This window comes from Falco rusticolus, chromosome 5, assembly GCF_015220075.1.
Source record: "Falco rusticolus isolate bFalRus1 chromosome 5, bFalRus1.pri, whole genome shotgun sequence".
Taxonomy (NCBI): domain Eukaryota; kingdom Metazoa; phylum Chordata; class Aves; order Falconiformes; family Falconidae; genus Falco; species Falco rusticolus.
The window spans coordinates 64,797,692-64,824,577 of record NC_051191.1 but is presented as its reverse complement, the minus strand read 5'-3'; the positions used below and the strand labels follow the sequence as shown (position 1 = coordinate 64,824,577).

The window sequence follows — 26,886 nt, the reverse complement described above, 5'->3', positions numbered from 1 at the left end:
ATTGCTAAATTGCTTCAGTTTCTTGCTATCTGGGGCACTAAACCAGTCCATTGATGTAAAGCAACAAACTCCCTTCACCTGTGGACACTACAAGGCAGCAAGAAGAGATCATCCTAGAAAAAGTGTAAGAGTTCAGTTCTCTTAAATCTCTCTGCTAAATCTCTAGTAAAAAATAACTGTGAACTGTGTTACGTTCAGTTATAAACAGATTGTGCGGAAGTATGGGGTATGAATTAAGTAAATCACAAGACCCAGCAGGAGTAGCTAGAAAAGACATTTGCCTGATTACCAGATATAATTGTGTTATTTGGGAATGCCATCTTTTGAATGCTAGATCTTCTTTGCACAGATGATGCAATTCAAATGTGCTATCTTTGATCTAAATTGATTATACATTTGCAATGCCTAACTTGGAGGTAACAAAAAAAAGAATTAATACTTCTGTGTAAGATGGAAGTAAGGAATTGTTCTGTATTTTTCCACATTCCTCACATTTTTCTGTCCCTTGCACGTTTCCAGCCTGTGTGGATAACTGAGACATTCTAACGTCAGGTGTTAGAAGCATAAGCCAGGTTGTTGATGGAAATGAAGCAGCAATGGTACCATTCTTCACTTTCTGTCTCAGCAGAGGGTTCCCAGGCTCCCATGAAGCCTCTTATTCCTGTATGCAGGAGTATGAGAAGTGGAAGATATCCAGTTATTTTTTTACCTAATTGTGCTGTTATTGTCCATTGACCACTTAGCTGATGATAGTGGTCAGCCTGGATCATGTTGGCTGATACTACGAGGCAGGGTGTTTGATACCATTGGACACTGTGTTGATAAATATCTCCTTGCTATCTATTCTAAAAGGGCCCATCCTTATCACATATTTAAACTAATATTATTTTCAAATTTCTGTTGCAACTGACAGTCACAATGGCAACTGTTTTCTAAAACAGCAGACCCCGACTTTATCCCCTATGAAAAAGAAAGTAAAAAATAGCTGCCTGCTCTTCCAAATATTTGAGAAATTGGTACGAAGATATAGATAATGTACTGGCATGCATTATTTTACATTTTCATTTTATGTAGAATCTATACTAAGTTACATCTTGAGTTTTCTTCTCTGTTTGTCAAAACACTAATAATTTAGACCTTTTACTGGAATGCCTCTTCTCAGAACGATTCTACCTATCCTCAATTGGTTACTGAGATTTTTATTACCTGGGTTACTAAAAGGCTTTTCATTTAGATGCAAAAACATAATCTGTTAAGATTTGAAATGCTTCTAGTATATGGTGGGGTAACAGAGAAAGCACACTCCCCCTTGAATTTCATGGTCTGAGATATGCAAACCTTGGACAATTATGAAGAGAATACGTGGTTCTGTCAGTGGCATGGTAGGTTGGATGGCATTTGCTTAAGATGACCAGCATCATTATGAGTGATATAAAAATATCATAGATCTCTGTAGAGAGATGACTGACATTTTTCAATGTTCATTTGCAAAGCAGCAAATGTAAAGAAGCAGATAATTAAATTTAAAGGGCATTTTCCATCCATAACATTAGAAAGATTAAGAGGTTAAACATTAACCTGACTGCAAATCCTCCCATTATGTCTCTTTCTATAAACAAGAGTATCTGCATTTTTACTATTCAGTGTTGTTCAGTGCATGAAATATTCAGTGTGGTTGCATTGGGTATCACAAACTAAACCAAAAAGATCCAAATTAACTCATTTAAAATGTAAATAAATAAGTAAATCTAATCTTACTTTACATATATTTTTATACACACATGCCACACACACACACACACACCACCAAAAAAAAATACACTTCAGAAACTTCATGAAAGCCATTCAGGACTTCATGTATGTGGAGAGCATTCATGTTATGATCATATGTTTAAAGCTTTGAAATAGACTGAATTTAGAACTAAACCTCATTTATATTCAGAAATAAGAGAAAATATTGTCTTAGTGATATTGCCTACAGCCTGAAAGGACACAACCAGACCTCAGAGATTTTTTTTACTTACTTTATGACTGGATATGCAGTAGGGAGCAGTATATGCTTTTGTGTGTACTACTACTGGAAGTCCTCATATGAAAAAGTCTGAGAATTGCTGTCTTGGACATCACTCCAGCTCTACCCAAGGAGCCTGCTTAGAGATGGAAAGTTGCTTGCCTGCTTCTTGACAAACCCACTCTAAGATGACAGCATCTGGATTGGGATCACACAGCTGTTTTCTTCCTCAGTGCCAATTTCTTTTTGTGGTCTTTGTAAAGTAAGAAGGAAAAAATAACCCACTGAGAAGCAGCTATACCAAAGAATCTTAAGCCTGTTATATCATGAGCAGAAAAAAAAGGACAAGCAGACAATCTTTCTTTCTTTCCCCCCCCCCCCCCCTTTTTTTCCTCCAAACATTTCCTTTCAGATGTCCCTTTGAAGTCACAGGCTTATAGTGTGAGTGACTGAGAGCAAGGAGCTGTGAAATGCGCCTTTGAGCCATAGACTCCTCAAAGAGTATCACAAGGTATGTATGACTGGGGTACACGACATCTGCAAATCAGCATGGCGTTATCGAGGCTTTGTTCAGCCTCAAACTCTGGAAGCTGCAGAGAAACAAAAACTTCAGAGAAAGAAAATAATTTATCCTGTCCTGATTCTACCTTTTTTCTTAGGTGGGGTGTGGGGTGTAGGGGTGTGGGTGTCTGTTACTGAATGCAGTGATTGCGCTGGTGTAATTTACTTATGAAGAAATAATTGAACATACATATACATTGTATATAGAATATAAGTGTGTTATATGTGCATAAATTGGGTATAGTTACCATCTTTTGTTCCACTCAACCTTGTTATGTTCTACTACTACTGGATACTTGCATTGTTAAAAATTTACTACCACTTCTCTGCTGTTGTAAGGTCGTCCCTTCAAACTACCCTGACAAATACATCAATCTTCACACTCACTAAAACCAATTCCTGTTCAGATGGATCTGATTCACTTCATAATCACATGCACAGATCAACAAAACACCTTAGTCCTGACCGGTTACATCTCCTGATTCTCATGGGTCTTCTGCATTTCTCATCCAAAGCAATGTTCATTACTTCTCTTACATGAAGGATATTATATAAAGGATACTCTGCCCCACTGGTGGTTCTCAAACAGGGAGCAAAACTGGCTTTCATGATTTTGAAACAGTCAGAATTGACATAACAGTTTCTTACAAACTTCAGAGAAAGCTTATGATGGTTAAGACTATTTCTGTAAGCTGTCAGGTGGAGCCACTGATCAGTGTCACCCAATATTAATCTTGAGTGGGAGGGCAGCACCATAGTGTGTCATTACGGCATTGCTTCCTACCAGACCCGCTAGGAGATTTATATGAGATTGCATAAATCTTTTTTGCCTTTCTGCAGTTTAAAGTGTCAGAGAAATGGGAGCTGAGCACTGCCAGAAAAAAGGAGTAACTGTCAGACCAGAAGATGAGAAAACCAACACGGTGTAACCTCAGGAAAATGATAGCCAGAAGACTGATCTAAACAGCAGAAAGGTGGGGAACAAGATGAGAAAGACCAGAAAGCTGAAGGGTAGCCAGGTGCTGCACTAGGCAGCAAGGAAAAATGAAAGAGGAATGAATGGGAAGTGATGTGAGTTTGTTCCAGACCCACAGGTTTCTGATCATATCCTGCTTCTCCCTAAAGCAGAGGCACTGCAAAGATCTGAGGGAGGAGCGTCGCTGTTAAGGCAAGGAGATGTGGAGGCAACACTTAGTAATACAACCAGGAGCAGGGGAAAAAAAAGATACCAAGACAACTCAAATCCCCAAGATGTGACTTCACAGAGAGCCATGGATGTTCCATGGCACTGAGCTGTGCCTCTCCCAGTTCAGCTGAGACAGCAGGGACATGGTGTGCTGGACACCAGCATCCAAGGGTCCCCAGAGTTCAGTCACAGTTTCCCTTTGTTGCTCACTTTAATTCTTTCCATTGTATTTTTGAACAGCTTACCTTCCCCAGGGACCACAGGCAGAAATATAGAAACCCTATGAGAAATGCCAGCTTTGCCCAGAGATAAACATCTGAATCCTGCTCGGCTGTCTGAATCTCATACCTTTCAGAGGCAGAGCCATCATGGAATTGATTGTAAATGGTCCTAGACCCGAGGTCACAGCTTTGATCCAGAACTGAGCAAGAAAGGAATTAGAGAGAGAGGGGGAAATAAGGTCATGTCCACAACATAGATAATAGCAGAGGAAACAACAAAAGCCATCTATGGGGGAAAAAATCATCTCTATAAGAAAGCTAAAAACACTGGAATTCCTAATTAGGGAAGAAAGGATAACTTTTTGAAAAAATCATTCCTGTCCTTTTCTCCAAATAGGTTATGGAGGCCAAGTCTCAGTGAATGGCAGCAGGATTTAAGAAATTAAATTTTTGAATGGCTATTGGAGATGAGATTTCAGATCTTCAGGTCACTTTGGTGTTTTTACAATACTGCTCAGTGCTAGCTGGTCTCTGTGGGCTGGCATGGGATAATACAGACAGATACTGAGGGTAGGTGAGGAATTTCTATTTCTATGAGGCAATTTATTTCTATGAGGCAATAAGGGATGACAATTCAAAGAGCCCAGGTGAATGCTCTCACAGAAGTATTTGTTTCTCTTGTAGTCACTCTTGCTTTCTCTTCATTAATTTCTTCTCTTTTTCACCCACACCTCAGTCTCATCCCCATTTCTTCCCTCTTGCTTTCACCCCATTTTTTATTTTCTCTTTCCCCTTGCCCCACACCTCCTGATGTATCTGTCTTTAGGCATGACGGAGGCACGATGCAACACAGCAATCACTGCTGAGCGATTCTGCTGCTGCTGCATGGCACAGTAGGAGTGATTTAATCTCTGACATGACACCCCAGGGACTCAGCGGTTTGATGGAGGAGATTGTTCCCTAGGTGCATTGCTAGACAGTATTTCACTTCCCATAAGTTTGCTTTACCATCAAGTTCCAATTTAAAGAGTTAAGTAAAGACAGGATTAGATCGAGAGAACCAGACCATGTAGGTGACACTGCAGAAGATGAGGGTAAAGTAAAACCTTAAGAAGCAAAATATATTAGTTAGTGGTCTTTTTCTCCTTGGACATGTTTTCTGTGGAAAGGTAGTCTGAAATAGAGAAGCAGAAACATCAAACTTGCAAACAATAAGAGATAAGCCTGCCAAAGGAAGGGAGGGAGTAAGCTACAGCATAATTGTGGAATTTCAGGTTATTAATATAAACAGTTCGAGGTCCTGAATACCAGAAATAGGAAAACAACTGATTTCACACCAGCCAAGTCATTCTAGCAACAGTCTTGGTGAAGCTGACTTGGTGCTTCTGCCGTGATGTGAACTAAGTTCCCATGCAGTAAAATATAATGGCGCAGTCTCTAGAAGCCTGAATTTCAATATCAACCTATTTGTCTCAAAAATATTTTTGTTTGTTTGTTTGCTTGCTTGTTTTTTAACTCATATTTGAATTACAATGAAATGTGCAAGGGACGTCAAGTATATTCATCATCATCACCCTGTAGAAGCTTTGCGTCTCATAGACTTCATTGCCAAGGTGACAAGATCAGTTTGCAAACCGCCATGTGAAGATAACAGTTTTTAATCTGCACACTTGCGACCAAGCAGTTCCTGTGACAGGGGCATAAGGTTTTGTGTTTAATAATCATAGCAAACTGTCTCTTATGAGGGAGAAGCTGAGCTGAAGCCTCCTCTGCACCTGGGGACAACATTCTGTGTAGCCTTTTCATGCCTCACAGAGCAGAACTATGCATACAATAACTGCCTGCTTGTCTCTATCCCATGTTATTTAATGCCTCTCAGGCTTTTAATGGTTTTGGTTTCAAATAATCCCAATTAGCACTTCCGAAACCTTGCATTTTAAATGTTCCCATTATTTTCTTTTTGCAAACATGCAAGAGAGGTCAAAGTTTGATGTGAACAACCTTTGCAATGTCTTTTAAAAAATCAAAATGAATAGAGAGCTTGAGAATACTTGCTGGTGCATTTAGTCTTCCTGGCCCAGTGAGGCTGACTATATTTTTAACAGGTGTATCATCAGAGACTAGTCCCCAGTATCCTGTTATTAAGTTAACGTTGTTAAACATTGTATTATGGTTTAACTTAGGATAGGGTCTTCTTTTAATGCCATGGTGAATTATTCATACACAGAGCTTAAGTATTTTACCTTGTCAAGTGTAACAGCAGTGTGTCAAGACCAGTATCTGGAGCCATGCATCAGTGGCAGAATTACACACAGATTCCTTAAACCTGTAGTGGAGTAAAAACGCAATTAGTCTACAACTACGATCTATGTAATTAAAGTAGGTAGCAGTCATTTAATGAAACATAACACAGCCAGAGACTTAGAGAGCCTATAATAACACAGTAACCGTGAACATAAATGCTGCAGAAAACTGCTGAATAAATATTTCCTTCCTTTGGCAAGGAATATGTAATCTTTGATGTTCTCTGTCCACAAAAGGGAAGATGATCGTACAGACTCACAGTAAACATACATAGCTGTGATTAACATGTTTATAATTAGCTATAGCAAACCCTTTGTTTGAGATTTTCAAACATTTTATGAGCATTTTGTTAAGTATTGTTAGCATCTTGCCATCTTTCACACACTTCTCTTAAGACTGCAGAGTGAGTTGGGAAATGTGGATTCTGATTTGGGAATTTAGGTACCATTCCCTTCTAGGAAGGTAAAGAACTAATTAGGTTCTTTCACTATTTCATTGTTGCTGCCTTAAATGTGGTCTGCAGAAATACAGGCATAAAAAAAGATTTAGCTGCCCCCTCAGAAATTATTTTGCACTTCAGTTCAATATAGGCTTAAATTCTTGCAAAGAATTTGTGCCAACTCCTTTTATATCTGAGTCAGCTTTCTTCTCTGTGCTTCTAATCTATGTCTTAGGTAAGCTGTTAAGTGAAACGGAAGATGTGTAAAAATTACCAAGATTAATGGACACAGAAGCAGAACAGACTAGGTTTTCAAGCTCTAGAGAATGTCATGTAAGGGTGACCATGATGAACATAACAAGAATTTTAAAAGCATTTACTGAGTAAAGAAACTAGGTACTTTCCAAAGTAGATTTGAGGATCATCTAGAGATATCACAAGTGAGTCTGCTAGATCATAAGTGAGTGAATAAGGAAATCACTGATAAAAGCAATGTACTAACACCATTTCCAACCAAGGGAAAAGGAAAGATTTTCTTTAACTTCAGTAAGAGTCCCTTTGGGCCCTCAGTACATTAATATTCCTGTCAGAGGCACTACTGAAGGCTGAAAAATCTCTGAGGAACAATGAGAGTCTCTGTGGGTTTATTCAGGATCCCAAAAGAACCTTCATGTCTTGGAGGGGTTTGTGGAGATTCACTGAAATACCACAGCAGCTTTGCTGGACTCACCGGCAGGTTGAGGGGGCTAATCAGCGCTTCTTTGAGACACCCTCTTGTACTGTATTATAGTTCTTTGTTATTACTTCATCACCAATATTCCTTTAGGCTTTGGCAAAAAAAAATCTTTTAAACCAGGAAAAAAACAGAGTGTATTTTGGGGTGTTTATTTGTTTGATATTTTTTTTTTAGATCTACCTGTACATGTTTTAAATAAGAGATGAATTTCTGTTGTGCATTAGCTCCAGGTATTTAGAATAAATTGTGAGCTGGTTTCAGTCAGCCTTCTGAACCCTCTGCTCTTTCACTAGCTTTGCCACTTGTCACCCAGGGACTTTGCATAGCTCTCATAAGGTTTTTCTATTTAATAGCACAGGCATGATAGCTGATACAAGGATAATGAAGTACTGTGCCTCCTATTTGTGCTGGGCTGCAGAGGGAGTACTTACCTATCACGGCACTGTTCCTTCAGAGAATATAACCTGAAAGCTAATGATCTTCAATTCAGTCTTAACAGAAGCTTAAAGAACTCTTCTGCTGAGGTAACCTTTCTCATGGATGAGGATATTTATAAATTTAGTCCAAGTTCTAGTATGAGTATTTTGCCTAAAGTGCTTGAAGAAGATAGTTACAGTCACATAAAACTTGTTGGGGTTAACTGGTGTGAGGAGCTTCAGTCGACTTCCAGCAGCACTGGTGCAGTGCAAGGAGGAAAAGAGAGGTGACTTACTGCAATCTGTCACTTGAATCGCCCTTTTCTAGCTAGCCTATAACCTCTGCAAGTGAAATCATCACAAGTCCACTGATTAAATGTGTGTGGCATGAGCTAGTCCCTAGTTTTGCTGCCTTTGGGTGACACCAGCCACTCTTCTGACCCACTTATGAACTACTCTGAAACACCACTTTGAATTGAATCATGCCCGAAGTGGTGACGACGTAATACTGGGTGCAGTGGATAATCTCAGGCCTGAGCGTGTGTCTGTGCAGCGGCTACCCCAGTCTGATTTCAGCTCAGTGCTGAGACTGTTTGCTACAAGAATATCTAACCATAATGGTTTCAGAATTTCTTCAAATTGTATTTCTGCTCCTTAATTATAATAAAAATTAAATTGTAATAAATTGTGGGGTTCCTTCATGTAAGATATGTGTAAGTAAATTTTCAACATATTGAAGGCACCCTACTGGTGGACAAGCCTGCTTTATGTGGTACCTGCCTTTCTGTGCCTCTAGATGGAGATCCTATCCATTTAACTCAGCCCTTTAGAGGGAACTGTGGGATGCTTCAATAGGAGCTCCATTTTGCTTTTCATACTCTATAGACCAAAAATTACTTTGTTCTCCGATTCCTGAGTTATAAAACTATTTTGATCTTAACAACTGGAGTTCTGGACACACACTCCTCTTAAAACTTACCTGAAAAAAGGAAAGAAAATGCTATTCTGGTCTAGCTTTCTACAAAGTGTCCTGAATTATTTACTTTGCCTGGAATGTAGTGGTGAAACCCTCTGTCCTTTCAGTTGCCATTCTGCAAACCCACTCCAAGAAGTAAGCACCTCTGACAAGCTGTGTGCACTGTTGCAGGTGGGACTCAGAAGAAATTATATGAACTGTTGTATTCAGTCACCTTTGCCATACGGGCAACCATATGATATGGTTCCATCAGAGCACAGAGGAAAGCTTTGCCATAACTTCACCAAGACACTTGACTATTTGCTTGCTGGTTTGAGACCAAGGGTTCTTTACACACAGTCCTAGCAAGAATAAGGAGACACATAAGTGGAAGTATATCCTCTAGTCCAGGAGGTAAAACCCCCTTTTTGTAGATCAAAACCAGTTAGATAAAAACATGCCTATTAAGCATATTTTTCAGGTTTGCCCAATGCATCAAGATGCTGAATTTAGCTTGTAATGATGTCAGCTGCCCAAAGACAGAATGCAAATTCTTTCTTGATTACACAGGTCCTGAAAAACAAAGACATATCTGTAGCCAAGACCATACTTACAGAAAGATAATTAAGTGCCCTAGTACCAGTGGGCAACTAATAGCATAGCAAGAGTAGTAGTAATGACAACAGCACCAATATAGTAGAAATACATAATTATCAAGACCATAGAGGAAAAACTGCTTCTTTTTTAGCTATTTCCTGAAACGAGATGTATTATGCTGTGGTTGTTTGGTTTGTTTTTGGGGTTTTTTTTTTCTATGCTGCTTATAATTTTCTCTGTGTAATTTGGAATACAAACCAGTTGGGCTTGTGGCACTGTATTTGTCAGTTTTAGACTATAAGAAGAGCAGTGAGTAGGATTTAGTTAATAGCTGTACAAATCCTCAGACCCTAACAATAGCACTGAGGCAGCGATATTGATGCTAGCCCTGCCACCTACTCATGTACAGTTCCCTGCTGACTTTGGGTGGGTATTTTTATTTTTGCTTTATTTCAGTTGTTGTTAGTGGCACAATGTTAGTTTGCTTTTGTTAATTCTCTACAACTCTGATCTACTTGTTTCAAGATTTATTTTGCCCTTAGGTACCCTTCAGGATGAGATGGGGGAAAGTAGATCCAGACAGGCCCACAGAATATCTTTTTTTGTAGGATATGTGTTGATTGAGAAAAACAAAAATACATGAAAATAAGAAGAATAGACCACACCAAGGCAGCAACACTTTGCAAAGATGTTTCTAGTTTCAAACAGATTGTAGAAAGTAGCTCATGTGGTGAAGATTTTAGTCTGGTATTTGGGAATTTTCTGAAATGCATTTTTTACTAAAAGCCCAGACTAGATCTGTAATCTCTCTTAAAGTCTGTAATAAATCCTAACTAATGTACCTAGTATATTTGTCACAAGCTTAGAGGTTTTGTTTCTCTCTTTTTTTTCACACCATGGCTTTAAATGGTGCCAGGAAGGAATTTAGAATCAAACCCAGTACAGTTCAGGATGAAAATCAGTTCAGGAACAAAAATTAAACCTATTATTGCTACAGCAAGAGTCAAATCCATTTTACATAGATTCAGACTGGAGAGGAACTGGATCAAAGAGGGGAAGTTAAAAAAGCAAAATTTACTTCTGTTTGAGATTTGAGTGCTGAAAAGCGTTGAGTAGCAATGTACATAGGTTCCTGGGTTAATGCCATTTAAATCACAAATATAACTTTCAGGTACAGATCATTTGTTGTTTCTTTCATGTCTTGACCTTTATATGCTTTCAGAGGATTAAAAAAAAACATTAAATCCTTACCATATTTAACTTGGCAATAGGCACAATACAGAGGAAGGATTTGTCTAACAAACTTTGACAGGCATGGCGTATCAGCCATTTTTAAAAAAACATATACAACATTTCTACAGTTTGTTTTGTGACAAATGCTGGAGATCTATTCCAAATTTGAAATTACAATGATTGCTACAAGATTCATCTGTACCAAAGGGGTGGGATCCTGTCAGGGCAAGTAGAAAGCACAGTCAGCAGAATGCAATACCTAAGTAGCTACTGTTTGATTTTTTAGCCAGTGTCCAAGAAACAAAAGATGAAGAAATAGATCCATTTGACGTTGACTCAGGAAAAGAATTTTCTAATTTTGAGGATCATGATCCTAAGGGATCATGCAGTCCTTGTCCCTTCTCCTTGTCCTCCCATTTCTGCAGGCCTCCTCCTCAGGGTCTGCAATAGAATAGGATGAATAACCTCGATGGCATCATTTTGCTTTCTCACACTCACCACGGTTCCCTTTTACAATGAACCAGCCTACAGATGTCAACCACCAGACCTCTGTTTTGCTGTTCCAAGCAACTACTAGGGAGGTAAATGAAGGAAAGTAAAGCAGATCGTGGCTGCCAGCACGATCTGTGAAGGTTTACTACAGCCTGTGGCCATCCGGGACTACATTTCTCATTGTGAGTGGTAAAGGGGGTCAGGTCAACCCACCCATGCCCTGCTTCTGCCTGTCTACTAGTCACTGCAAAAAGACCTGGCATCACACCAGGCCAAAAGTGCATGTAACATGTAGCTCACCAAATCCCCCAGTTCTGCCCCAAGACCTTCTCAGTCAAAAGAAGGGAAGGGAACGGTTTTCATCACTATGAATTCTTTAGAGGGGAGAAACTACTGCACTGGAAGTGTTTCCCAACTACATATAAAATACCAAACTGTGAATTATTTTATATGTGGATTTCTTGGCTTTGGACATTTTCCATGCAGTGATTATGGTGTTTGTATTCCACAGAGTCATATATGTTTTAAAATATATTTCAGAAGACGAACTCAGTTGATTTTCAGGTCACAAGAGAAATTTCTTGCCTTTTCTGGGTATTTTCTGTTTAGCAAGAATGCACTTAGTATAGCAGGATAAATTATAGTAGCCCACAGGAGTCAGTGCCGTGTTGTGCAACTCACACAAACACCCACGGGCTTGCAGCGGAGAACTCTGTTTCCTCAAGAATAAGATCTGGTATGTCTCATAATGGGAGGTCATTTTACCTTAAAATGCCTCTGCCCCATAGGTCTGCCTGATGAATACCATCTGTTCCCGTAACAAATGCCTCTCCAGCAAGACAGATGGGCTCCATGGCATGACAAAACCAAAAGTACTTCACAGGCAGTCCTGTACCAAGGGAGCAAGTGGCCACAATAAGAAACAGAATCCTCACTACAGGCCTGATTCAGACCCTACTGGAGCCAACAGGAAAGAGTCCAGCAGATTTCAGGTGGTCTTGGGTTAGGAAGTATACATACTCCTGTCTCTGCTCATATAGCGGCAGTACTAGAGGCAGAGATGTTACATGTCGATTGAAAAGAAATGCTTCTCCAGCCCTGTACCTTCTCGTTAACACACAGAGCAAAACACAGTTCACTTTACAGTCATATTGATGCAAGCAAAGGAAGATTTTACTGGAGTGAGTGATAACAGGTGTGTTTCTCTATACTTAAGAAAGCCATAGCTGTCAATGTAACTTGCAGTCCAGGACTACCAGCCTTCTCATGGCAGGAAAGTTTTTTGCAAAGAGAGATCACTGGGAAAGGGACTGCTCTGCTTTGCTTCTATTCAAAAGAACACAGTGGAATCCTATTCCTAACAAGTAAAATTACCTTTTAGCCTTCATCCAGCTTCTTGCAGCCCAGATAATAAAATCAGGGGAATTAATATAGAATTACCAATATTTCCACTGGAACTGGAAATGTGTCCCTGCCCTTGCAGGTGGGTTGGAACTAGACAGTCTTTAAGGTCCCTTAACCAACCCAAACCATTCTATGATTCTAAGTGGGTAAAAATTCAGATGAAAAGACTTCGGAACAAAGTTAGCTGGGAGATGGCAATTTGGTTTCACAATGAGTTTCAAGGTTTTAAAATAAATATCAGTTCTTCAGTGGAATGAAAAAAGAAAACCAACCAAAAACCTGAACGTTTTGTTGAAATGGAATTGTAGAGAAACACTTGGCTTTTTATCATAAAGCACAATTTTTTCAGCTCGGATCCTCTCTCACTCTCTTCCCTTCTTGCTCCCCCTCTCACTCTGTCACCAGAGGTAGCTGCAGAGCCCTGGATCACAAACTATTTTCAGCTGAATTTTTTTTAAAGTCAGTTCACCTCTGTGAGTTATTTTGTCTTTTTGTCAAAAATGCATTCTGTTAGGAATGTTCATGAACAACTCTGCTTGGGAGGAGTTCTTAGCTTGTCCCAAAAAATTGATATCTTACACATCTAACTGGACAGCCAGCTGCTCAGCTGTGAGGCTGTGGGTGAAAAGCACACAGTGAATTGCTGAAATGACAGTCCTATATATTAAAGATATACTCCTGGCTATACTCCTGGCTATTTTTTGCACACAGTATAAATTCTGTTATATTCCACTCAGCCTATTCTTACTGTACAAAGCATATATTTAATTAAAACATTCCTCATCACAGTTTTGTTCTCTTGAACCTGATCACAAGGATTTTAGGGATGTACCTGTGAATAGATTGTAGGAAAACTGTCTGTCCAACCTTATGTTCCTCTGTTCTCTTCAACATGGAATTCATAAACAAATCAGCTGTTTTTACAAGCAAAGGCAAATGCGTGAGCCCCACCTTCTGCCAGTTGTATTTCTTTAAGTGTAAATTACAAGATTACAAAACTGCTTCAGAATAAAAACCTTTACAGTGGTATAGCATTTTGACTTTTCCACAGAGACAGACTTGCTTACTTTTCTTAGAGGTCAGAAGGAGTTTTGCTGTTGTGCTGACATTTTGCATCATCTTCTTCCTTTTGCATCTGAAAGAAAATATGCAGTGCTGAAATGACAGTGAGAATGCATTGCTCTGTTTATGTGACACAGACTGTATATGTCTGTGCATCAGCAGGTTAGTCACAAGGGCCACAGGAGGATTCCTTAATCCCTGATGTGTAGAGGAGCCAAACATCACTGAACTTTCTGTCTTCCTTTGATTGCACCACCACTTTTAGAAGCTCTGCCTTAAAGAAGTGATGCCTTATGGGTGGGGAAAAGAGGAGAGTATTCCAGTTATAAAGAGCCTAACTTCTCTGTTACATCTGGCCTTCATGCCTCAATAATCACTTGAGCACAGCTCATAAATAATGAGCGCTTGGAGACTGGCTGTACAATTCCAGTGCATTCTATTGACTTCCAGGGGATGCACAAAAGGATAGTACATATCCTGAAGGCAAAAGCATGTGCGTTTTTCTTGGTCTTCTATCAAATGCATATTGCCAGTAGTTTAATTACTATTTATTGAGTACTGCCAGCAGGCTATACGGGTTACAAAAAGAATTGCTGTATATAAACTGAACTGATTTTTATCTGTTTTTTTCTCTATCATTACCCTGCTATCCATTTCAGACTTTTTCTCGTAGCTTTATATGATAAAGATTAAAAATATTGTAATTTGAAAGAAATGAGAAAAGTACAAGCAAGCAAGCATCAAGAGATAACTTTATAACATTGAAAAACCCAAACAAACAACAACCCCTTTTCCAGTTACAAATAGTCAAATCACACTGAAATGGAAAAATATAAATAAAAATTGTACACATCTAACCAGATTGTCAGATGCTCAACTGAGGTATGTTTACTAACTCTATTGACTTCAACAGATCTACATTTTTTTTGTTTATTTGCAGACTAATAACTTTAGTTTGATGCAGTGCCAAAATCTTTTCAAGTGTTGACAATAAAAGTAACAGCAGTGTAAGAAAATCAGAGGGACACATGACACAAACTTGTTCCCTAAACCTCATAGAAACATACCCAGATGGAACATGAAGGAAAGATGGAAACATAAGACACCTTCATGTGATCTGGCTCCTGGTAAACCACATCTTCACCTCAGGTTAGAAGAATGGCATACCCTCAGGACTAGACTTAGGAATAGGGCTTGAAATGAGCAAAGTGAACTATTTTATTGGTAGGAAAGAAATCCAAATGCAGATCCAGTTCCAAATTGTTAAGGTCAATATTAATTTTATAACAGGATAAAGAGAAAAATGCATCTGAGAACTTAAAAATCTAGATGTGGATTCATATGTCTTTGTCACGTATTTAGAGGTATCTTACTGGTATGTTACTCCTAAAGCAATATTATATGTTGTAAGGTGTTTTCATCAGCCAAAGCCGACTGGTCCTTCTGAATACATCTTCTACCTTTAAACTCTTTCCAAGTAGAATTTTTGGGATCCATTTCCTAAAAGCAAAGTGACTAATTTAATGGTGATACCTGTTTTGGTTTCTTTCCTCTGCAGGCTTAAGTGATAACTGGGTATCTTGTTAGCAGAGCAGAAATGAATAACTCAACATATATAAACTCTTCCACTGAAAATGTGATGGCTTTGGAGAGCCCCTATAAAACTGTTGAGGTGGTCTTCATCGTCCTGGTAGCAGGGTCTCTTAGTCTAGTCACCATAATTGGCAACATCCTGGTCATGGTGTCGATCAAAGTCAACAGGCACCTGCAGACTGTCAACAACTATTTCCTGTTCAGCTTGGCTTGCGCTGACTTGATCATCGGCATCTTTTCCATGAACCTGTACACCCTCTACACTGTGATAGGCTACTGGCCCTTGGGGCCTGTGGTGTGTGACCTCTGGCTGGCTCTTGACTATGTGGTCAGCAATGCCTCTGTAATGAACCTCCTCATTATCAGCTTTGACAGATACTTCTGTGTCACCAAACCTCTGACATATCCTGTAAAGCGGACCACTAAGATGGCAGGCATGATGATTGCAGCTGCATGGGTGCTGTCCTTCATTCTGTGGGCCCCTGCAATTCTCTTCTGGCAGTTCATTGTGGGAGGAAGGACTGTCCCAGATGGAGATTGCTACATCCAGTTTTTTTCTAATGCTGCTGTCACTTTTGGTACTGCCATTGCAGCTTTCTATTTGCCTGTTATCATCATGACTGTCCTTTACTGGCAAATCTCTCGAGCCAGTAAGAGTCGGATAAAGAAAGGGAAAAAGGAAGCTGCCCAAAACCAAGATACAGTTTCCCCCAGCCTTGTCCAAGGTAAAATAGTGAAACCAAACAATAACAACCTCCCAACCAGTGGGGATGGGTTGGAGCACAGCAAAATTCAGAATGGAAAAACCACTGGAGAGACTGTGACGGAGAACTGTGTTCAAGGGGAGGAGAAGGAGAGCTCCAATGACTCCACCTCTGTCAGTGTGGTTGCTTCCAACATGAAAGAGGATGAAGCTGCCAAAGATGCCAGCCAGGCTTCCGCATCCCAAGACCATCTCAAAGCAGAGAACTCCAAGCTGACGTGCATCAGGATAGTCACCAAGTCCCAAAAGAGTGACTGCTGTGCACCCACCAACACTACCGTGGAGATTGTAGGCACCAACGGGGAGGAGAAGCAGAATAGTGTAGCACGGAAAATCGTCAAGATGACAAAGCAGCCAGCCAAAAAGAAACCACCTCCTTCTAGAGAGAAAAAAGTGACAAGGACTATTTTGGCTATCCTCCTGGCCTTCATCATCACCTGGACCCCATACAACGTGATGGTGCTCATCAACAGCTTCTGCACATCCTGCATCCCCGGCACTGTGTGGACCATAGGTTATTGGCTTTGCTATATCAACAGCACCATCAACCCTGCTTGCTATGCCCTCTGCAATGCTACTTTCAAGAAGACGTTTAAGCACCTTCTTATGTGTCATTACAAGAATATAGGAGCTACAAGGTAAAAATAATAATAAAAATAATAATGAAAAGGGTGAAGAAGTTCCAAATTAATTTAAAAAAAAAATGCCATAGCACTTTATGCTCTTCTATGGAATGTGCAATCCAGGATGCTAGTGGAAATATTGACGTGGGGCATCAGCTCCACCCCTGAGAACTACATTTAAAAACATTTTTTTAATTATTGAAATTAATCTTGAGGACGTGGGGATGCTTGAGGAAGTATTCAAGTATGTGGACTGGAAGCACAGTTCCTTGCTTTCTGAGAGTATTCTGCAGAAAGGCTTTAGAGTGTAAAAAGTTTTGGTCATTCTGTGTAAAATACTTGGGGGGGGGGGGGGTTTTTTTTTGCCCCCCCCCCCCCCCCCCCCCCCCCCCCGTGTCTGTTTAATATGTCTTCATCTAGGAGGAAAAAAAAAAGGAATTTTAACAATGACTGTGTGGAAGAGGCATAGGAGTTTGGAGGATTATTACATAATCCAAATGAATCATAGTAGAAGGTTTCTGTTGTCTAAAGCTTTTTTGTCACTCTTATGTAAGAATGTTAATGTTAGGTAAATCATGGTGAAAGTTATTTTATGTTGTTTATAACACTACCATTTCTAAAACTGCATCAGTTCCAAAATTTATGTTCAACTTGTAACCGTTGCCTAATACTTGTATCATTCAAAGTCTGCCTCTAGCCCCCTTCTAGGGGCTTTTGTTCCATGATTCTTTCATCATGTCAAGGTAAAAGTGAAAAAAGACCGTCTTTTCCAGACTGCTACATCCCAAGACTATTTCAGCATTCATGTAAACCAAAGCTTTTGAGACAATTTTGTTCACTTTGTTTGTTGTATAACATCTACCTGTGGATTTGTCATTTACCTCCATCAGCCTTTCCTTCCTTTTTGTAGCTTTCTTGTCCAGGGCACAAAGACTGAATATCAAAGGAAGTTGTAAATTCGAAGAAAGGTCTCATCCAGTCAGCCACTACAGTGGCCAAACAGAGGGCCTCAGGTGAAGAATAAGAACAAGGTTATTACTAGGAAAATGGAGGGAAGCTAAATCCTTTTAAAATCTGATGTACAAATGAAGAGGTTTGCTGAGGCTCCACAGAATGAATAGTTAATATTGGATGACTGTGCTCTTGAGCAGTCAAAAGATGATTCACATTTATTGAGGAAATGAACAAGACGGACTGACATGCCCACATGGATCAAGCTCTGCCTAAGTCCTCAGTGTGAAACCAGTGTCCTTCCTGGGTGTATCCTGGACAAGATGTTTACTTTGTGGAAAAGATATTGGCTATATTGCCTTTTGTACCAGCTGGGAGCAATATTTTGACTGTAAGCCAAGGGATAACACTAATAAAAAGGCAGAGAGGAAAACAGTGAATTCACAAAACCAGATACTGAAATAGTCTGGATGGGAGGCTGGCAGGGGTCAAGTTCAAATATTACCTGCTACTCCAACCAGTTCAAATTCAGATTCTCTCTGCCTGGTAACGAATTTACTATTTCAATATTTGATATTTACTGTAGCACTGAGCGGACAGAAGAAAGTGTATCAGATGACTGAAAATAGCAATTGTCTGCGAGTTATGCATATTCTAGTTACCTCCTTCTTAGTAACTCTAACTTCCAGGCACTAGGGAAGGTAGACCTACAGGTTTTATTACCCAAAAAAGTAGCTTGCTGCATAGACAGTGTCCTAAGAGACTGTCTTCTGGATTGAAAGCCACCTACCAAGTAGGACACCAAATCATTCTGTTATTTCATGCTACCACTTTAGAGTCTTCCAAAATGCACTGCAAAATAGCAGCCTTCAAGATTACAGGGAAATTAATCTTGCAGACTTAACTTTTACATTTGACGAGCTTATTGAAACACAGTGTCAAAGCACTTTGGCAATATGACAATTTTCATGTTTCGAAGTACAAATTCCTAGCAGAAGGTGAAAATGAGGAGGATTAAACTGCAGTAAATTAAGGCCACATTAATCTCAGGATTAATGTGTCTTAATATGCATTCATTGATTTTAGACCCCTAGTGATTTCATTCTAATATATCTAAGTGTCTCCATACAGCCAAGGGTCTAATTTTGCAATCCTTACTCACCTTGAGTCATATCTACTATACTATTTTCATCTTCCTGCTTGTAAGGAAGAATAATTCAATGATAAGGCTTGCAAAATTGAGTGCTGCTTGTCTTTTAAAACTACATTCACCAGGCTTATCTTGACAGGTCAGAGGAAAGATTTACATGATCATTTCTACTTCATTCATCCTTCTACAGTGTTAAAAAATTCAGATAAAAACCAAAGATAAAATGAAATCTGTTCATCTGTTAATTTCATTTTCTTTAGAAAAGTTTCATAAAAGGAACACACCTGCTTCTTTCTTTCAGCAAGTGCTATGGGTATCAATAGTACAGGTACTCAAATTGGGAAATAATGGTTTGTATATTCTTATCTAATCTTTTAGGTCCAGTTTTCCAACAGGTGTGCAAAGCCTTTATTCTGACCTTTGAAACTGTCACTTGTTTATAAGTTATGAAACCTTCTAACAGCTAGGGACACTTCTACAAGTTAAAAAGTGCAAATTAGAGATTACAATTATACGTTTTCAACACTCAAAATAGCATGCAAAAAAAAAAAAATTTGGGGCCAATATTATGAAACAAACAAAAAAAACCCCAAACCTTGAGTTTGAAGCTTTCAAGCACTTTTCTCTAGCACCATTCCCCACTTTTGATCCTAAAGGATAGCATGCTTTGGTTTGTGTTATAGTACATTTAAAAGGCTCGCAGGACACACAATTGTGAGTTTCCACCTTGTACCAGTTCAATAAAAAAATATTCCCATGGTACATCCACATTCACAGCCAACTACACAATGTAAAAGTAGATGACATAATGCACCTACACATGTATGCACAGGCATGCAAACACACACCCCAAAGTGATTTATATACATGGAAAATATTCACATAACTCTCAAGATATTGCATGGGGTTTTGTCTGTGTTGCACTCGTTGGGAACTGGTGGGAGGTGCAGAGCCAACAGTTACTCATGACACTGTCTACCCCTTCCACAAGGCAGAGAGGAGGCAGAGCCTGCCCTGAGATACTGGGAACCTCGTGGGTCTTCAGCTGATTGTGGCTTATTAAAAAAAAAAAAAAAAGGGGGGGGGGGGGAATAATCTTTCCAAGATGCAAAATAGTTTGTTCTTTTGAACATCTTTTGAGCTCTCATGTCTTTCCTTTGTGTCCCAAACCACGTTCACCAGGTTTCACTTCCCTTCTGAGTGATAGTTCTGCAAGATCTAGATGTCGGTCTTGAAGAGCAGCGCTCCCTGGGTACCTCCTCCAGCTTCCCCAGCTGTCACCTGCGCCCCGTCGCCCACAAGGCCCCAGGTGCTGCTGGTGCTGCCACATCTTCACCTTGGGCTTGGCCGGAGGATCCCAGCGGCATGTCCACACCATGTGCTGTGCTGGCCACTTTTGTTTCACACAGAAATTGAGCAAACTGTGCAGGTGATGCATGAGAAAAATAACAGAAAACAATAACAAAAAACTGCAGCTAGCACTTCTTGCCCTTTCCTTTTCTTCCTCTTAATTATTTCCAGAAACAAGCTAAAACGGAAAAGGCCCACCCAATCTTTGGCAGCAACCCTGCTGCAGCAGGATCTGTCATGTCGGCAGCTCATGGGGAGTGACTGGTACTGTCACGGGCTGGTCCTACCTTCACTCTCCAGGGAGAGAACAACAGCCTGAAGATAAGTCCATCCAGCTGGCACCTTTTCTGAGCCTGAAAGGCATCTGTGGTTTAAAAAATAAAAAGAGAGGGAGGAAAAGAGAAAGAAAGAGAAAACCTGAAGTAATGTTGAGGAATCTGTTTTCCAGCGAGGGCTAAACCTAACAAAAATTTTTGTCAGACTTCTTTCTGTTTGGGGTTTTCATTTGATTTACTAGGATTCATGAGGATCTGTTCAGAGATAGCAAAGTGTTTGAACATTGCCTGATGAAAAATCATCCAAAGGCAACAAACACTTCTATATAGGTCAGATTACTTTTCTTTCTTTCTTACCTCACAAACGCTCATGGGGATAGAAGTAATCAAATAGACCCCAGGGATCAGTTGTTTGACATCTACAAAGCACGAAGGGACAAAAGCAAGTGTTAAATCTATCACACCTCTGTTTTATATTTTTCTGGTGGAGGAAAAAGTATTTACAGAGGAGGCATCTTTAGTGAGCGTGGCCATGGTGAGAACAGCCCACACACCGGTGAGAAAACCTTCAGGGTGGCCCAGCTGCTCCTGGCCATCCCGGCCGGGCCAGGAGCACAAGGGAATGGGCATTTTTTTTGTTTGTGTTCTTATCTCCTGATGGATTTGAATGTGTCCATGTGTCTGCTTTGCAGTGGGGCTTCCTAGTAAACTCACTGCCCCCTTCTCCAGTTTTGACTGATTTTGATCCCAGTTCTTCATTCCTATGGATGCAACAGCTGCCCCAGTGCTGCCTGGGGATACAGGTCCTGGTTTCGCCTGTGGTGCTGAGGTGGCACACTTTGAATTTTTCACTTCCACTGACACCACTTCCCCTTGCCACTTCTGTTGCCAAAAAATGGTCCTGGCCTTGCAGTATAAATGGGTAAAACATCTTCACAGCCATCATGCTGCAAAGCTGATGTGATGCAGCTGGGGCAGGCAGGAAGAGTGCTGCTGATTTTTGTTTTCCCTTCCTCCCCTTACAATAATTCCTGAAAATCTTTAATTTTTTTGAGAAATCAGGATGCTTCTTGTGAGAAGCTAAAGTCTTAGGAAAGAAACAGCAAGAAAACAAACTTTCTTTCTCTGTGTGGGGAGTGTTTGCTGACAGGTAGTGGGTTTGGACTCTAATGCTTTTGATATTTTTAAAGATCACTTCCTAGATGGCTCTGTGCTCTCAACTGACAGCAGTGCAAGTGGTAAAAGTTGAGAAGCAAAAAGTAGGTGTTTTACATCCCTGGCTCTACAGATGTTTTATATAACATGTCCAGAGACATTTGCTAGGGTGCGATTTCAATACAGTATTGCTTTTATTTCTCTTGTATATCATGAAAAGCTCTAGACTTTAAAGATATTTTTTTTTTAAATTTATAGAAAATCTTTCTCTGAAGGAAGCTGAGATGGTCCTTAATTTGCTGTGGCTCCTTTTTTCATTTCTTTGCCCGTCTTTCCTCTTTTGTCATAGTCTTGACAAAAAGCTTTCCTCCTCCCTCACTTTAACAAGTATGTTGCCTGCATTTCAGCTACAGGTGTGCAATTTCTCTTGCCTTTCAGGCACTGAACACTGGCATTCAGATTCCTAAACCCCACCAAAATATTGCCTTCTCTAGCACGCGGATCCCCCTCCACTGAAGCCCGCACTACTGTATGGAGTGAGAAGTTCCATAAATCCTTTCTGCATGGGTTTTAAATTGGAAGTAAGAAACCCACCAACCCTTGTGTGAAACAAAGACAAGTCAATTCTCTTCTTCCCCAGTTTTGTCACCTCCATATTAGAAAGAACAATGGATAGCAGCAAAGAGTGAATGTTCTTGTACTGGAATATCATGCAGCAACCTGCACAGATTAATTTCATGCCCTGTGCAATGGTAAAGCAGCCCTCCCTTACCCTGTATACCCTTCCATTCCTGTGCTTACTAGCAGAGCGTTCACTGAGAAACCAAGCCTAAGATTGTAATTATAGCAAGGCTGAGTTGGACATGAATCATTTACCACAACCAGTGCAATTATTTCTCCAGTATTTTTACTTCACGCCTTTTTCTATGGCCTGTTATGCTACATTATGGAACTTGTGGGTTACACGAGCATATCAGTCCTTCCAGGCCTCCTATTTTAGGATACTGGGTAGACTTGTTGTACACGATTCATTCTGGTATTAACCAAATAAAGGGAAACAAATTCTGGTGTCTTTTTGCCTTCCAAAGCTCTGCATAACCTGAAAAGTGCCATTAGGTAACTACTCTTTTTCATTTTTTATAGTGACTTTTTTTTATTATTCTTGCCAAGAAGCACACAGAAACTGTTTTCTTTGAGATGCCCCAAAGTGCTCTGAGTCTCTGGGAGAAGCAGCTGTGGGTGGTATGGGAGGCAGCATGATCACAGTCTGTGTTACAGCGGCCTTTGGAAGGAAGGATTTTGCTGGGTATTTAACATTTGGACTGACTCACCTGACAGCACTGAAGAAAGCACAGCACAAGCTTGGTGTGCCCCAGCTTGCAAGGGGACAGATGGGTCACGGCTGGATTGCTTTTCTGTTCCCCCCAGCTCCTGTAGGCTGGGAGAAGGGAGGGAAGTTTTCTGCCCCCTCCAGCAGCTCTGTCTCTGCACCTGTACCCCAAAGACAGACCTTCTCTGAAGCACATCATGGTAGTAGTGATAGTAATAATAATAATAAAAACACTAGTGAGAGTGCCATGGTTGCCAGTAAACACACCTTATATCTTATCCCTTAATTCTGGTGCCACTTTGCAGAGGTGGTTGGTAAGTTAGAGAGTAGCAGTTTGTAAATACCTTTAGATAGTGTGTTTTAACATGACCAACACCATATCTTGACTGTGTAAAAAATACATTGTGTGTAATAATATCCAGATAAGGTTATAATGTAAATATAGCTACAATGAATGTCCAATTACTCTTCAAGCTCTACGTATGAGGAAAAACCTCATGTCTTCTTGAGACTTTTTTTTTTTAACTTAAGGGTATGGAAAACCTGTTACTCATTTGTATAAATAAACCAACTGCATTCTTTTCTTCAAAAGAAAATACTCTGCAAGAGAGAAGGGAATGCATTATATGTATGTGATATCCAAATTCATATGGTAAAAGTGGGAACTGAGGATCTTACAAGTCGGGGACTGGTCAAATTCTTGATGCCGTACATTTGATCTCATATAAATAAGATAAGCACAAGTTTATGGTTAGCTGAGTAAAGCTGACCCACTTGATTATATACATTATAGATATATATTTATATATGCTGTATCGATGTATACACATTATACACAACATTCATACAGTGAAAGCAAGGTCTGACAAAGTCATATTAACTGGGAATTTGGATGTAGTGTTGTGCTCCATTTGGAAGAAAAACATCTGTGTTATTCAGCAACATTCAAATATATTATGCAGGATGAAGGAAGGTGTTTCACCAAAACAACTCATGAAGGACTGAGGCAATGAGGGTTTGAAATATCCAGAAGACAATTAAAATTACATGCAATATATGTGTATGTACTTCTGCTGAGTTGTATTCCTAGTTAAAGCATTGCATTAAACAGCAAATTATAATAATAAAAATGTTTTTGTATGTGGTATCTGTTCATTTTTTCTTTTTACTGAATGAGCTACCGTGTGAAATGTAAAACTGGGTTAATAAGTGGAGAAAAATAGTTTCCCTGCAGTAGCGACAGGGCTGTGAGACTGACTGTAGTACTCCAGAGAAGAAATCTTTCTCTTTCCTGGCTTTCTTGGCAAGTGTGAAGTTCAAGAGAGATCTGGAGTACCACTTTACTCATCTTTGTCTTGTCCACGTCTCCCTTCCTCACTTCACCTCTTCCAGTGACTCTGCTTCCTTTAGAAGATTTCACCTTTAGCTGCAAGGTCCCTTCAGCAATCTGATAAGGGCCTTCCAATAAGACATTCCTCCATATATTTCTGTCATCCAAGTGTTAATGGGAATAGGTAAGACTCTTGTAGCCATGCTGTTTTATCAAAGCAAAATGCATTTTTAGTTAATTATCAGGGGAGATGACACCACTAACAATCAAGTGTATTTTGAGCTACCTAGAAAGCATTTGGGAGTAGGAATAAAGAACAGAGGTTGCATACCTTCAACACCTCATGGTCTCAGGATACTGTCTCACCCCCACTTCAGGAGTAGACAGGGCTCAGATGCAGCAGAGGAAGCAAGTAGCAGTGACTGGGGAACCATTCCTGCCCAGGTAAACTGGGCATTCAGTGCACAGCCAGTCTAGCAATTCGACAAGTGGGTCTCTCCATATAGCGGGTGCATCAGCTCTGTCAGGATCAGGATACTTCATCCCAGCCACCCCAGAATGGAAAGAAGTAATTTTAATAAGATGGTCTATACTAACTTTTTCTAAATTTTTCCTTTCATAATATCTGAGGCTTTTCAGTGTTTCCACCTTTTCAGGACTTTACACCTGTCCTTACCCTCCCTGTTTAGGGCTTCCCACTATTGACATTTGCTTCAGATCAAGCTCATCTTCAGCCATCTCATCCCCTTCCTTGTCCATAATCCTTCCACAATGAAAGTCAGAAAAGTCAGGGTTTAATCTGACTTTCTCAAAACAGTCAGATAAATGTGCTGTAATATGTCCCCTTGCTCACCTTGTATTTAAGTCCCTTGCACTCTGCAGAGCATATGCTCTACTGATAGACTGCAAGGTGGGAAAATGTTATTACATCTCTTTTTCAGGTAGATCCTGATTGTCAAGACACTTGTCAAGATCACAATAGAGACATGAATAGGTACCTGAACTCTGTTTTCCCCAGCCACAGTTTACTTATTTCTGATTTATCTCTTCCCTTCAAAGAAGAGATTACCACTTTCAGACCCCACTATGCTAACCATCACATCACAGACCATAGATGGAACTCAAATTGCCAGTATACTGCTACAGTCCAAGTAATTCTTTCTCTCACACACTACACCATCCTATAATGGCCAACATATGGCTTCAGGGGGGCCTTGAGATGCCGATGGTGAGAGTTTTAATAGACAGAAAAGGCTTCTGCAAATACCATGATTAACTTCCAAATGGGTGGAGTTGCCAATCCCATTTGAAACACAGCACGGCAGGCCAAAAACTTAACCCCTGGTCAATATATTTTGTAAAGCAGAGTCCAAAAAAATCCATTTTTCCAGCATGCACTTTATTTGTATGTGTATTTAAGGTCACTTAACATTACAGAAAGCCTACAACTAAGGGTACCTGTAAATTCAGAGCACTGACACTAAACATTTTTTGTCTTCCCAGAGGAGGTTTAGGCACATTTCACTGACTACACACATCTTTTGAAAACTTTGTTGCCGGAGTTGATCATAAACAGGGGAAAAGGGATGCAAATTGTGCCAAACTACTCATCTCCCTGCTTAAGCCATTTGCTCAGACTCAGTTTCACCACTGGGCTGTGAACAAGGATACCTTTTTCTTTAAAGGAGTAAAAACCACAGTCGAGGGCAATAAAAATTGCCACCTCAATTTCCACATACAGTGATACTTACAGCTAATGTAACATCTAATAATATTCATCCTCTCCCCTCTAAAGAGATGTCTTTAGAGAATGTCCCCCAGACCAGAAGGGTCTTTATTAAGAACCTCCCTCTGAGGGCTTTTATTAGCAGAAAAAATTGTAAAGTGTAGCTACCTACTTTTCCCGGAGTTCTGGAAATACCCTGAAAAAAATCAATAGAGAAATGCTGCTATTTTGTAAAAATCCATTAACTCTGTTTCTGGCCTTTTGCCAACCATTGTATGCACCGTCTAGACATGGGAACCTACTTGGCAGGACTAGGAAATTGACTTTGCCACCTTCTTCTCAATGGAGCTTGCCAACTTCATTTGTACCGACACACAGAACCAGGGAGAATAATAAAATTGGCAAGAACAATACCAAAGAAATGGAGAGACAAAACCACCCCTTTCCTTCTTCCCTCAATCATTGCTCTGTCTTCATCCCTCTCTCCCTTGCTCCTTCCTCCCTCCCCCTGTCCCTGAAGTGTCCTGGCAAGCCTCTCCAGGTTTCACTCTCTCATTAACAGCTTGCTAAAAGTGCTAAATAAATCACTAAAAGCAAAGCCTTTGGCTGAAAACTGTGAAGCGGTGTATGAGGGAAGGCGGCAAGAAGGAATGCCTCAAAAACCTCTTGAGTTAATTCAGGTTTAGAGACCAAAGGCTTTCCTTAACTCCCACCATAATCGCTACCATGACTTTACCTGGAGTTGAAAAACGCTCAGGAGCAGGGCTGAGCAGAGGTGATTGGATCCATATGGCACAGGAGAAATATTCCCAAATGGAAGAATTACTGGTGGCAGCTGCACCAAATCATTTTCTGGGAGTATGGGCACAATGGATCTGTGGCACTAAAATTCTTCCTGCTAAAACTCCAGCCTAGAAAAGAATAGGGAGCTAGGCCAAAGCAGTTAAATCCCTCCAGCACAGAAGATACAGCTCAGCTCCCCTTACCGATGGAAGAGTAAGTGCCAGTAGCAAGTACTTCCCT

General features: G+C 40.1%; 1 protein-coding gene across 7 annotated transcripts; it reads left to right on the top strand.

Annotated features, from left to right (window-relative positions):
- CHRM2 (cholinergic receptor muscarinic 2) lies at positions 1-23,952 on the top strand. Of its 7 annotated transcripts, XM_037387998.1 has the most exons (6): positions 1-124; positions 2,424-2,522; positions 3,413-3,546; positions 7,812-7,982; positions 15,176-16,611; positions 17,507-23,952. In XM_037387998.1, the coding sequence occupies exons 5-6, from the start codon at positions 15,215-15,217 to the stop codon at positions 17,550-17,552; spliced, it is 1,443 nt and encodes a 480-aa protein (XP_037243895.1). In that variant the 5' UTR covers positions 1-124; positions 2,424-2,522; positions 3,413-3,546; positions 7,812-7,982; positions 15,176-15,214; the 3' UTR covers positions 17,553-23,952. The 7 variants fall into 7 exon arrangements, with proteins under 7 accessions (XP_037243895.1, XP_037243899.1, XP_037243896.1 ...); XM_037388002.1 differs by lacking the exon at positions 3,413-3,546; XM_037387999.1 differs by lacking the exon at positions 7,812-7,982.
- The last annotated feature ends 2,934 nt before the right edge of the window (positions 23,953-26,886 follow it).

Coding starts and splice junctions, on each gene's coding strand:
- CHRM2 (XM_037387997.1), top strand. CDS start 15,215: ATGAATAACTCAACATATATAAACTCTTCCACTGAAAATGTGATGGCT. Junction 16,612..17,506: donor AAGAATATAGGAGCTACAAG/GTAAAAATAATA, acceptor TCCTTTTTGTAG/CTTTCTTGTCCAGGGCACAA.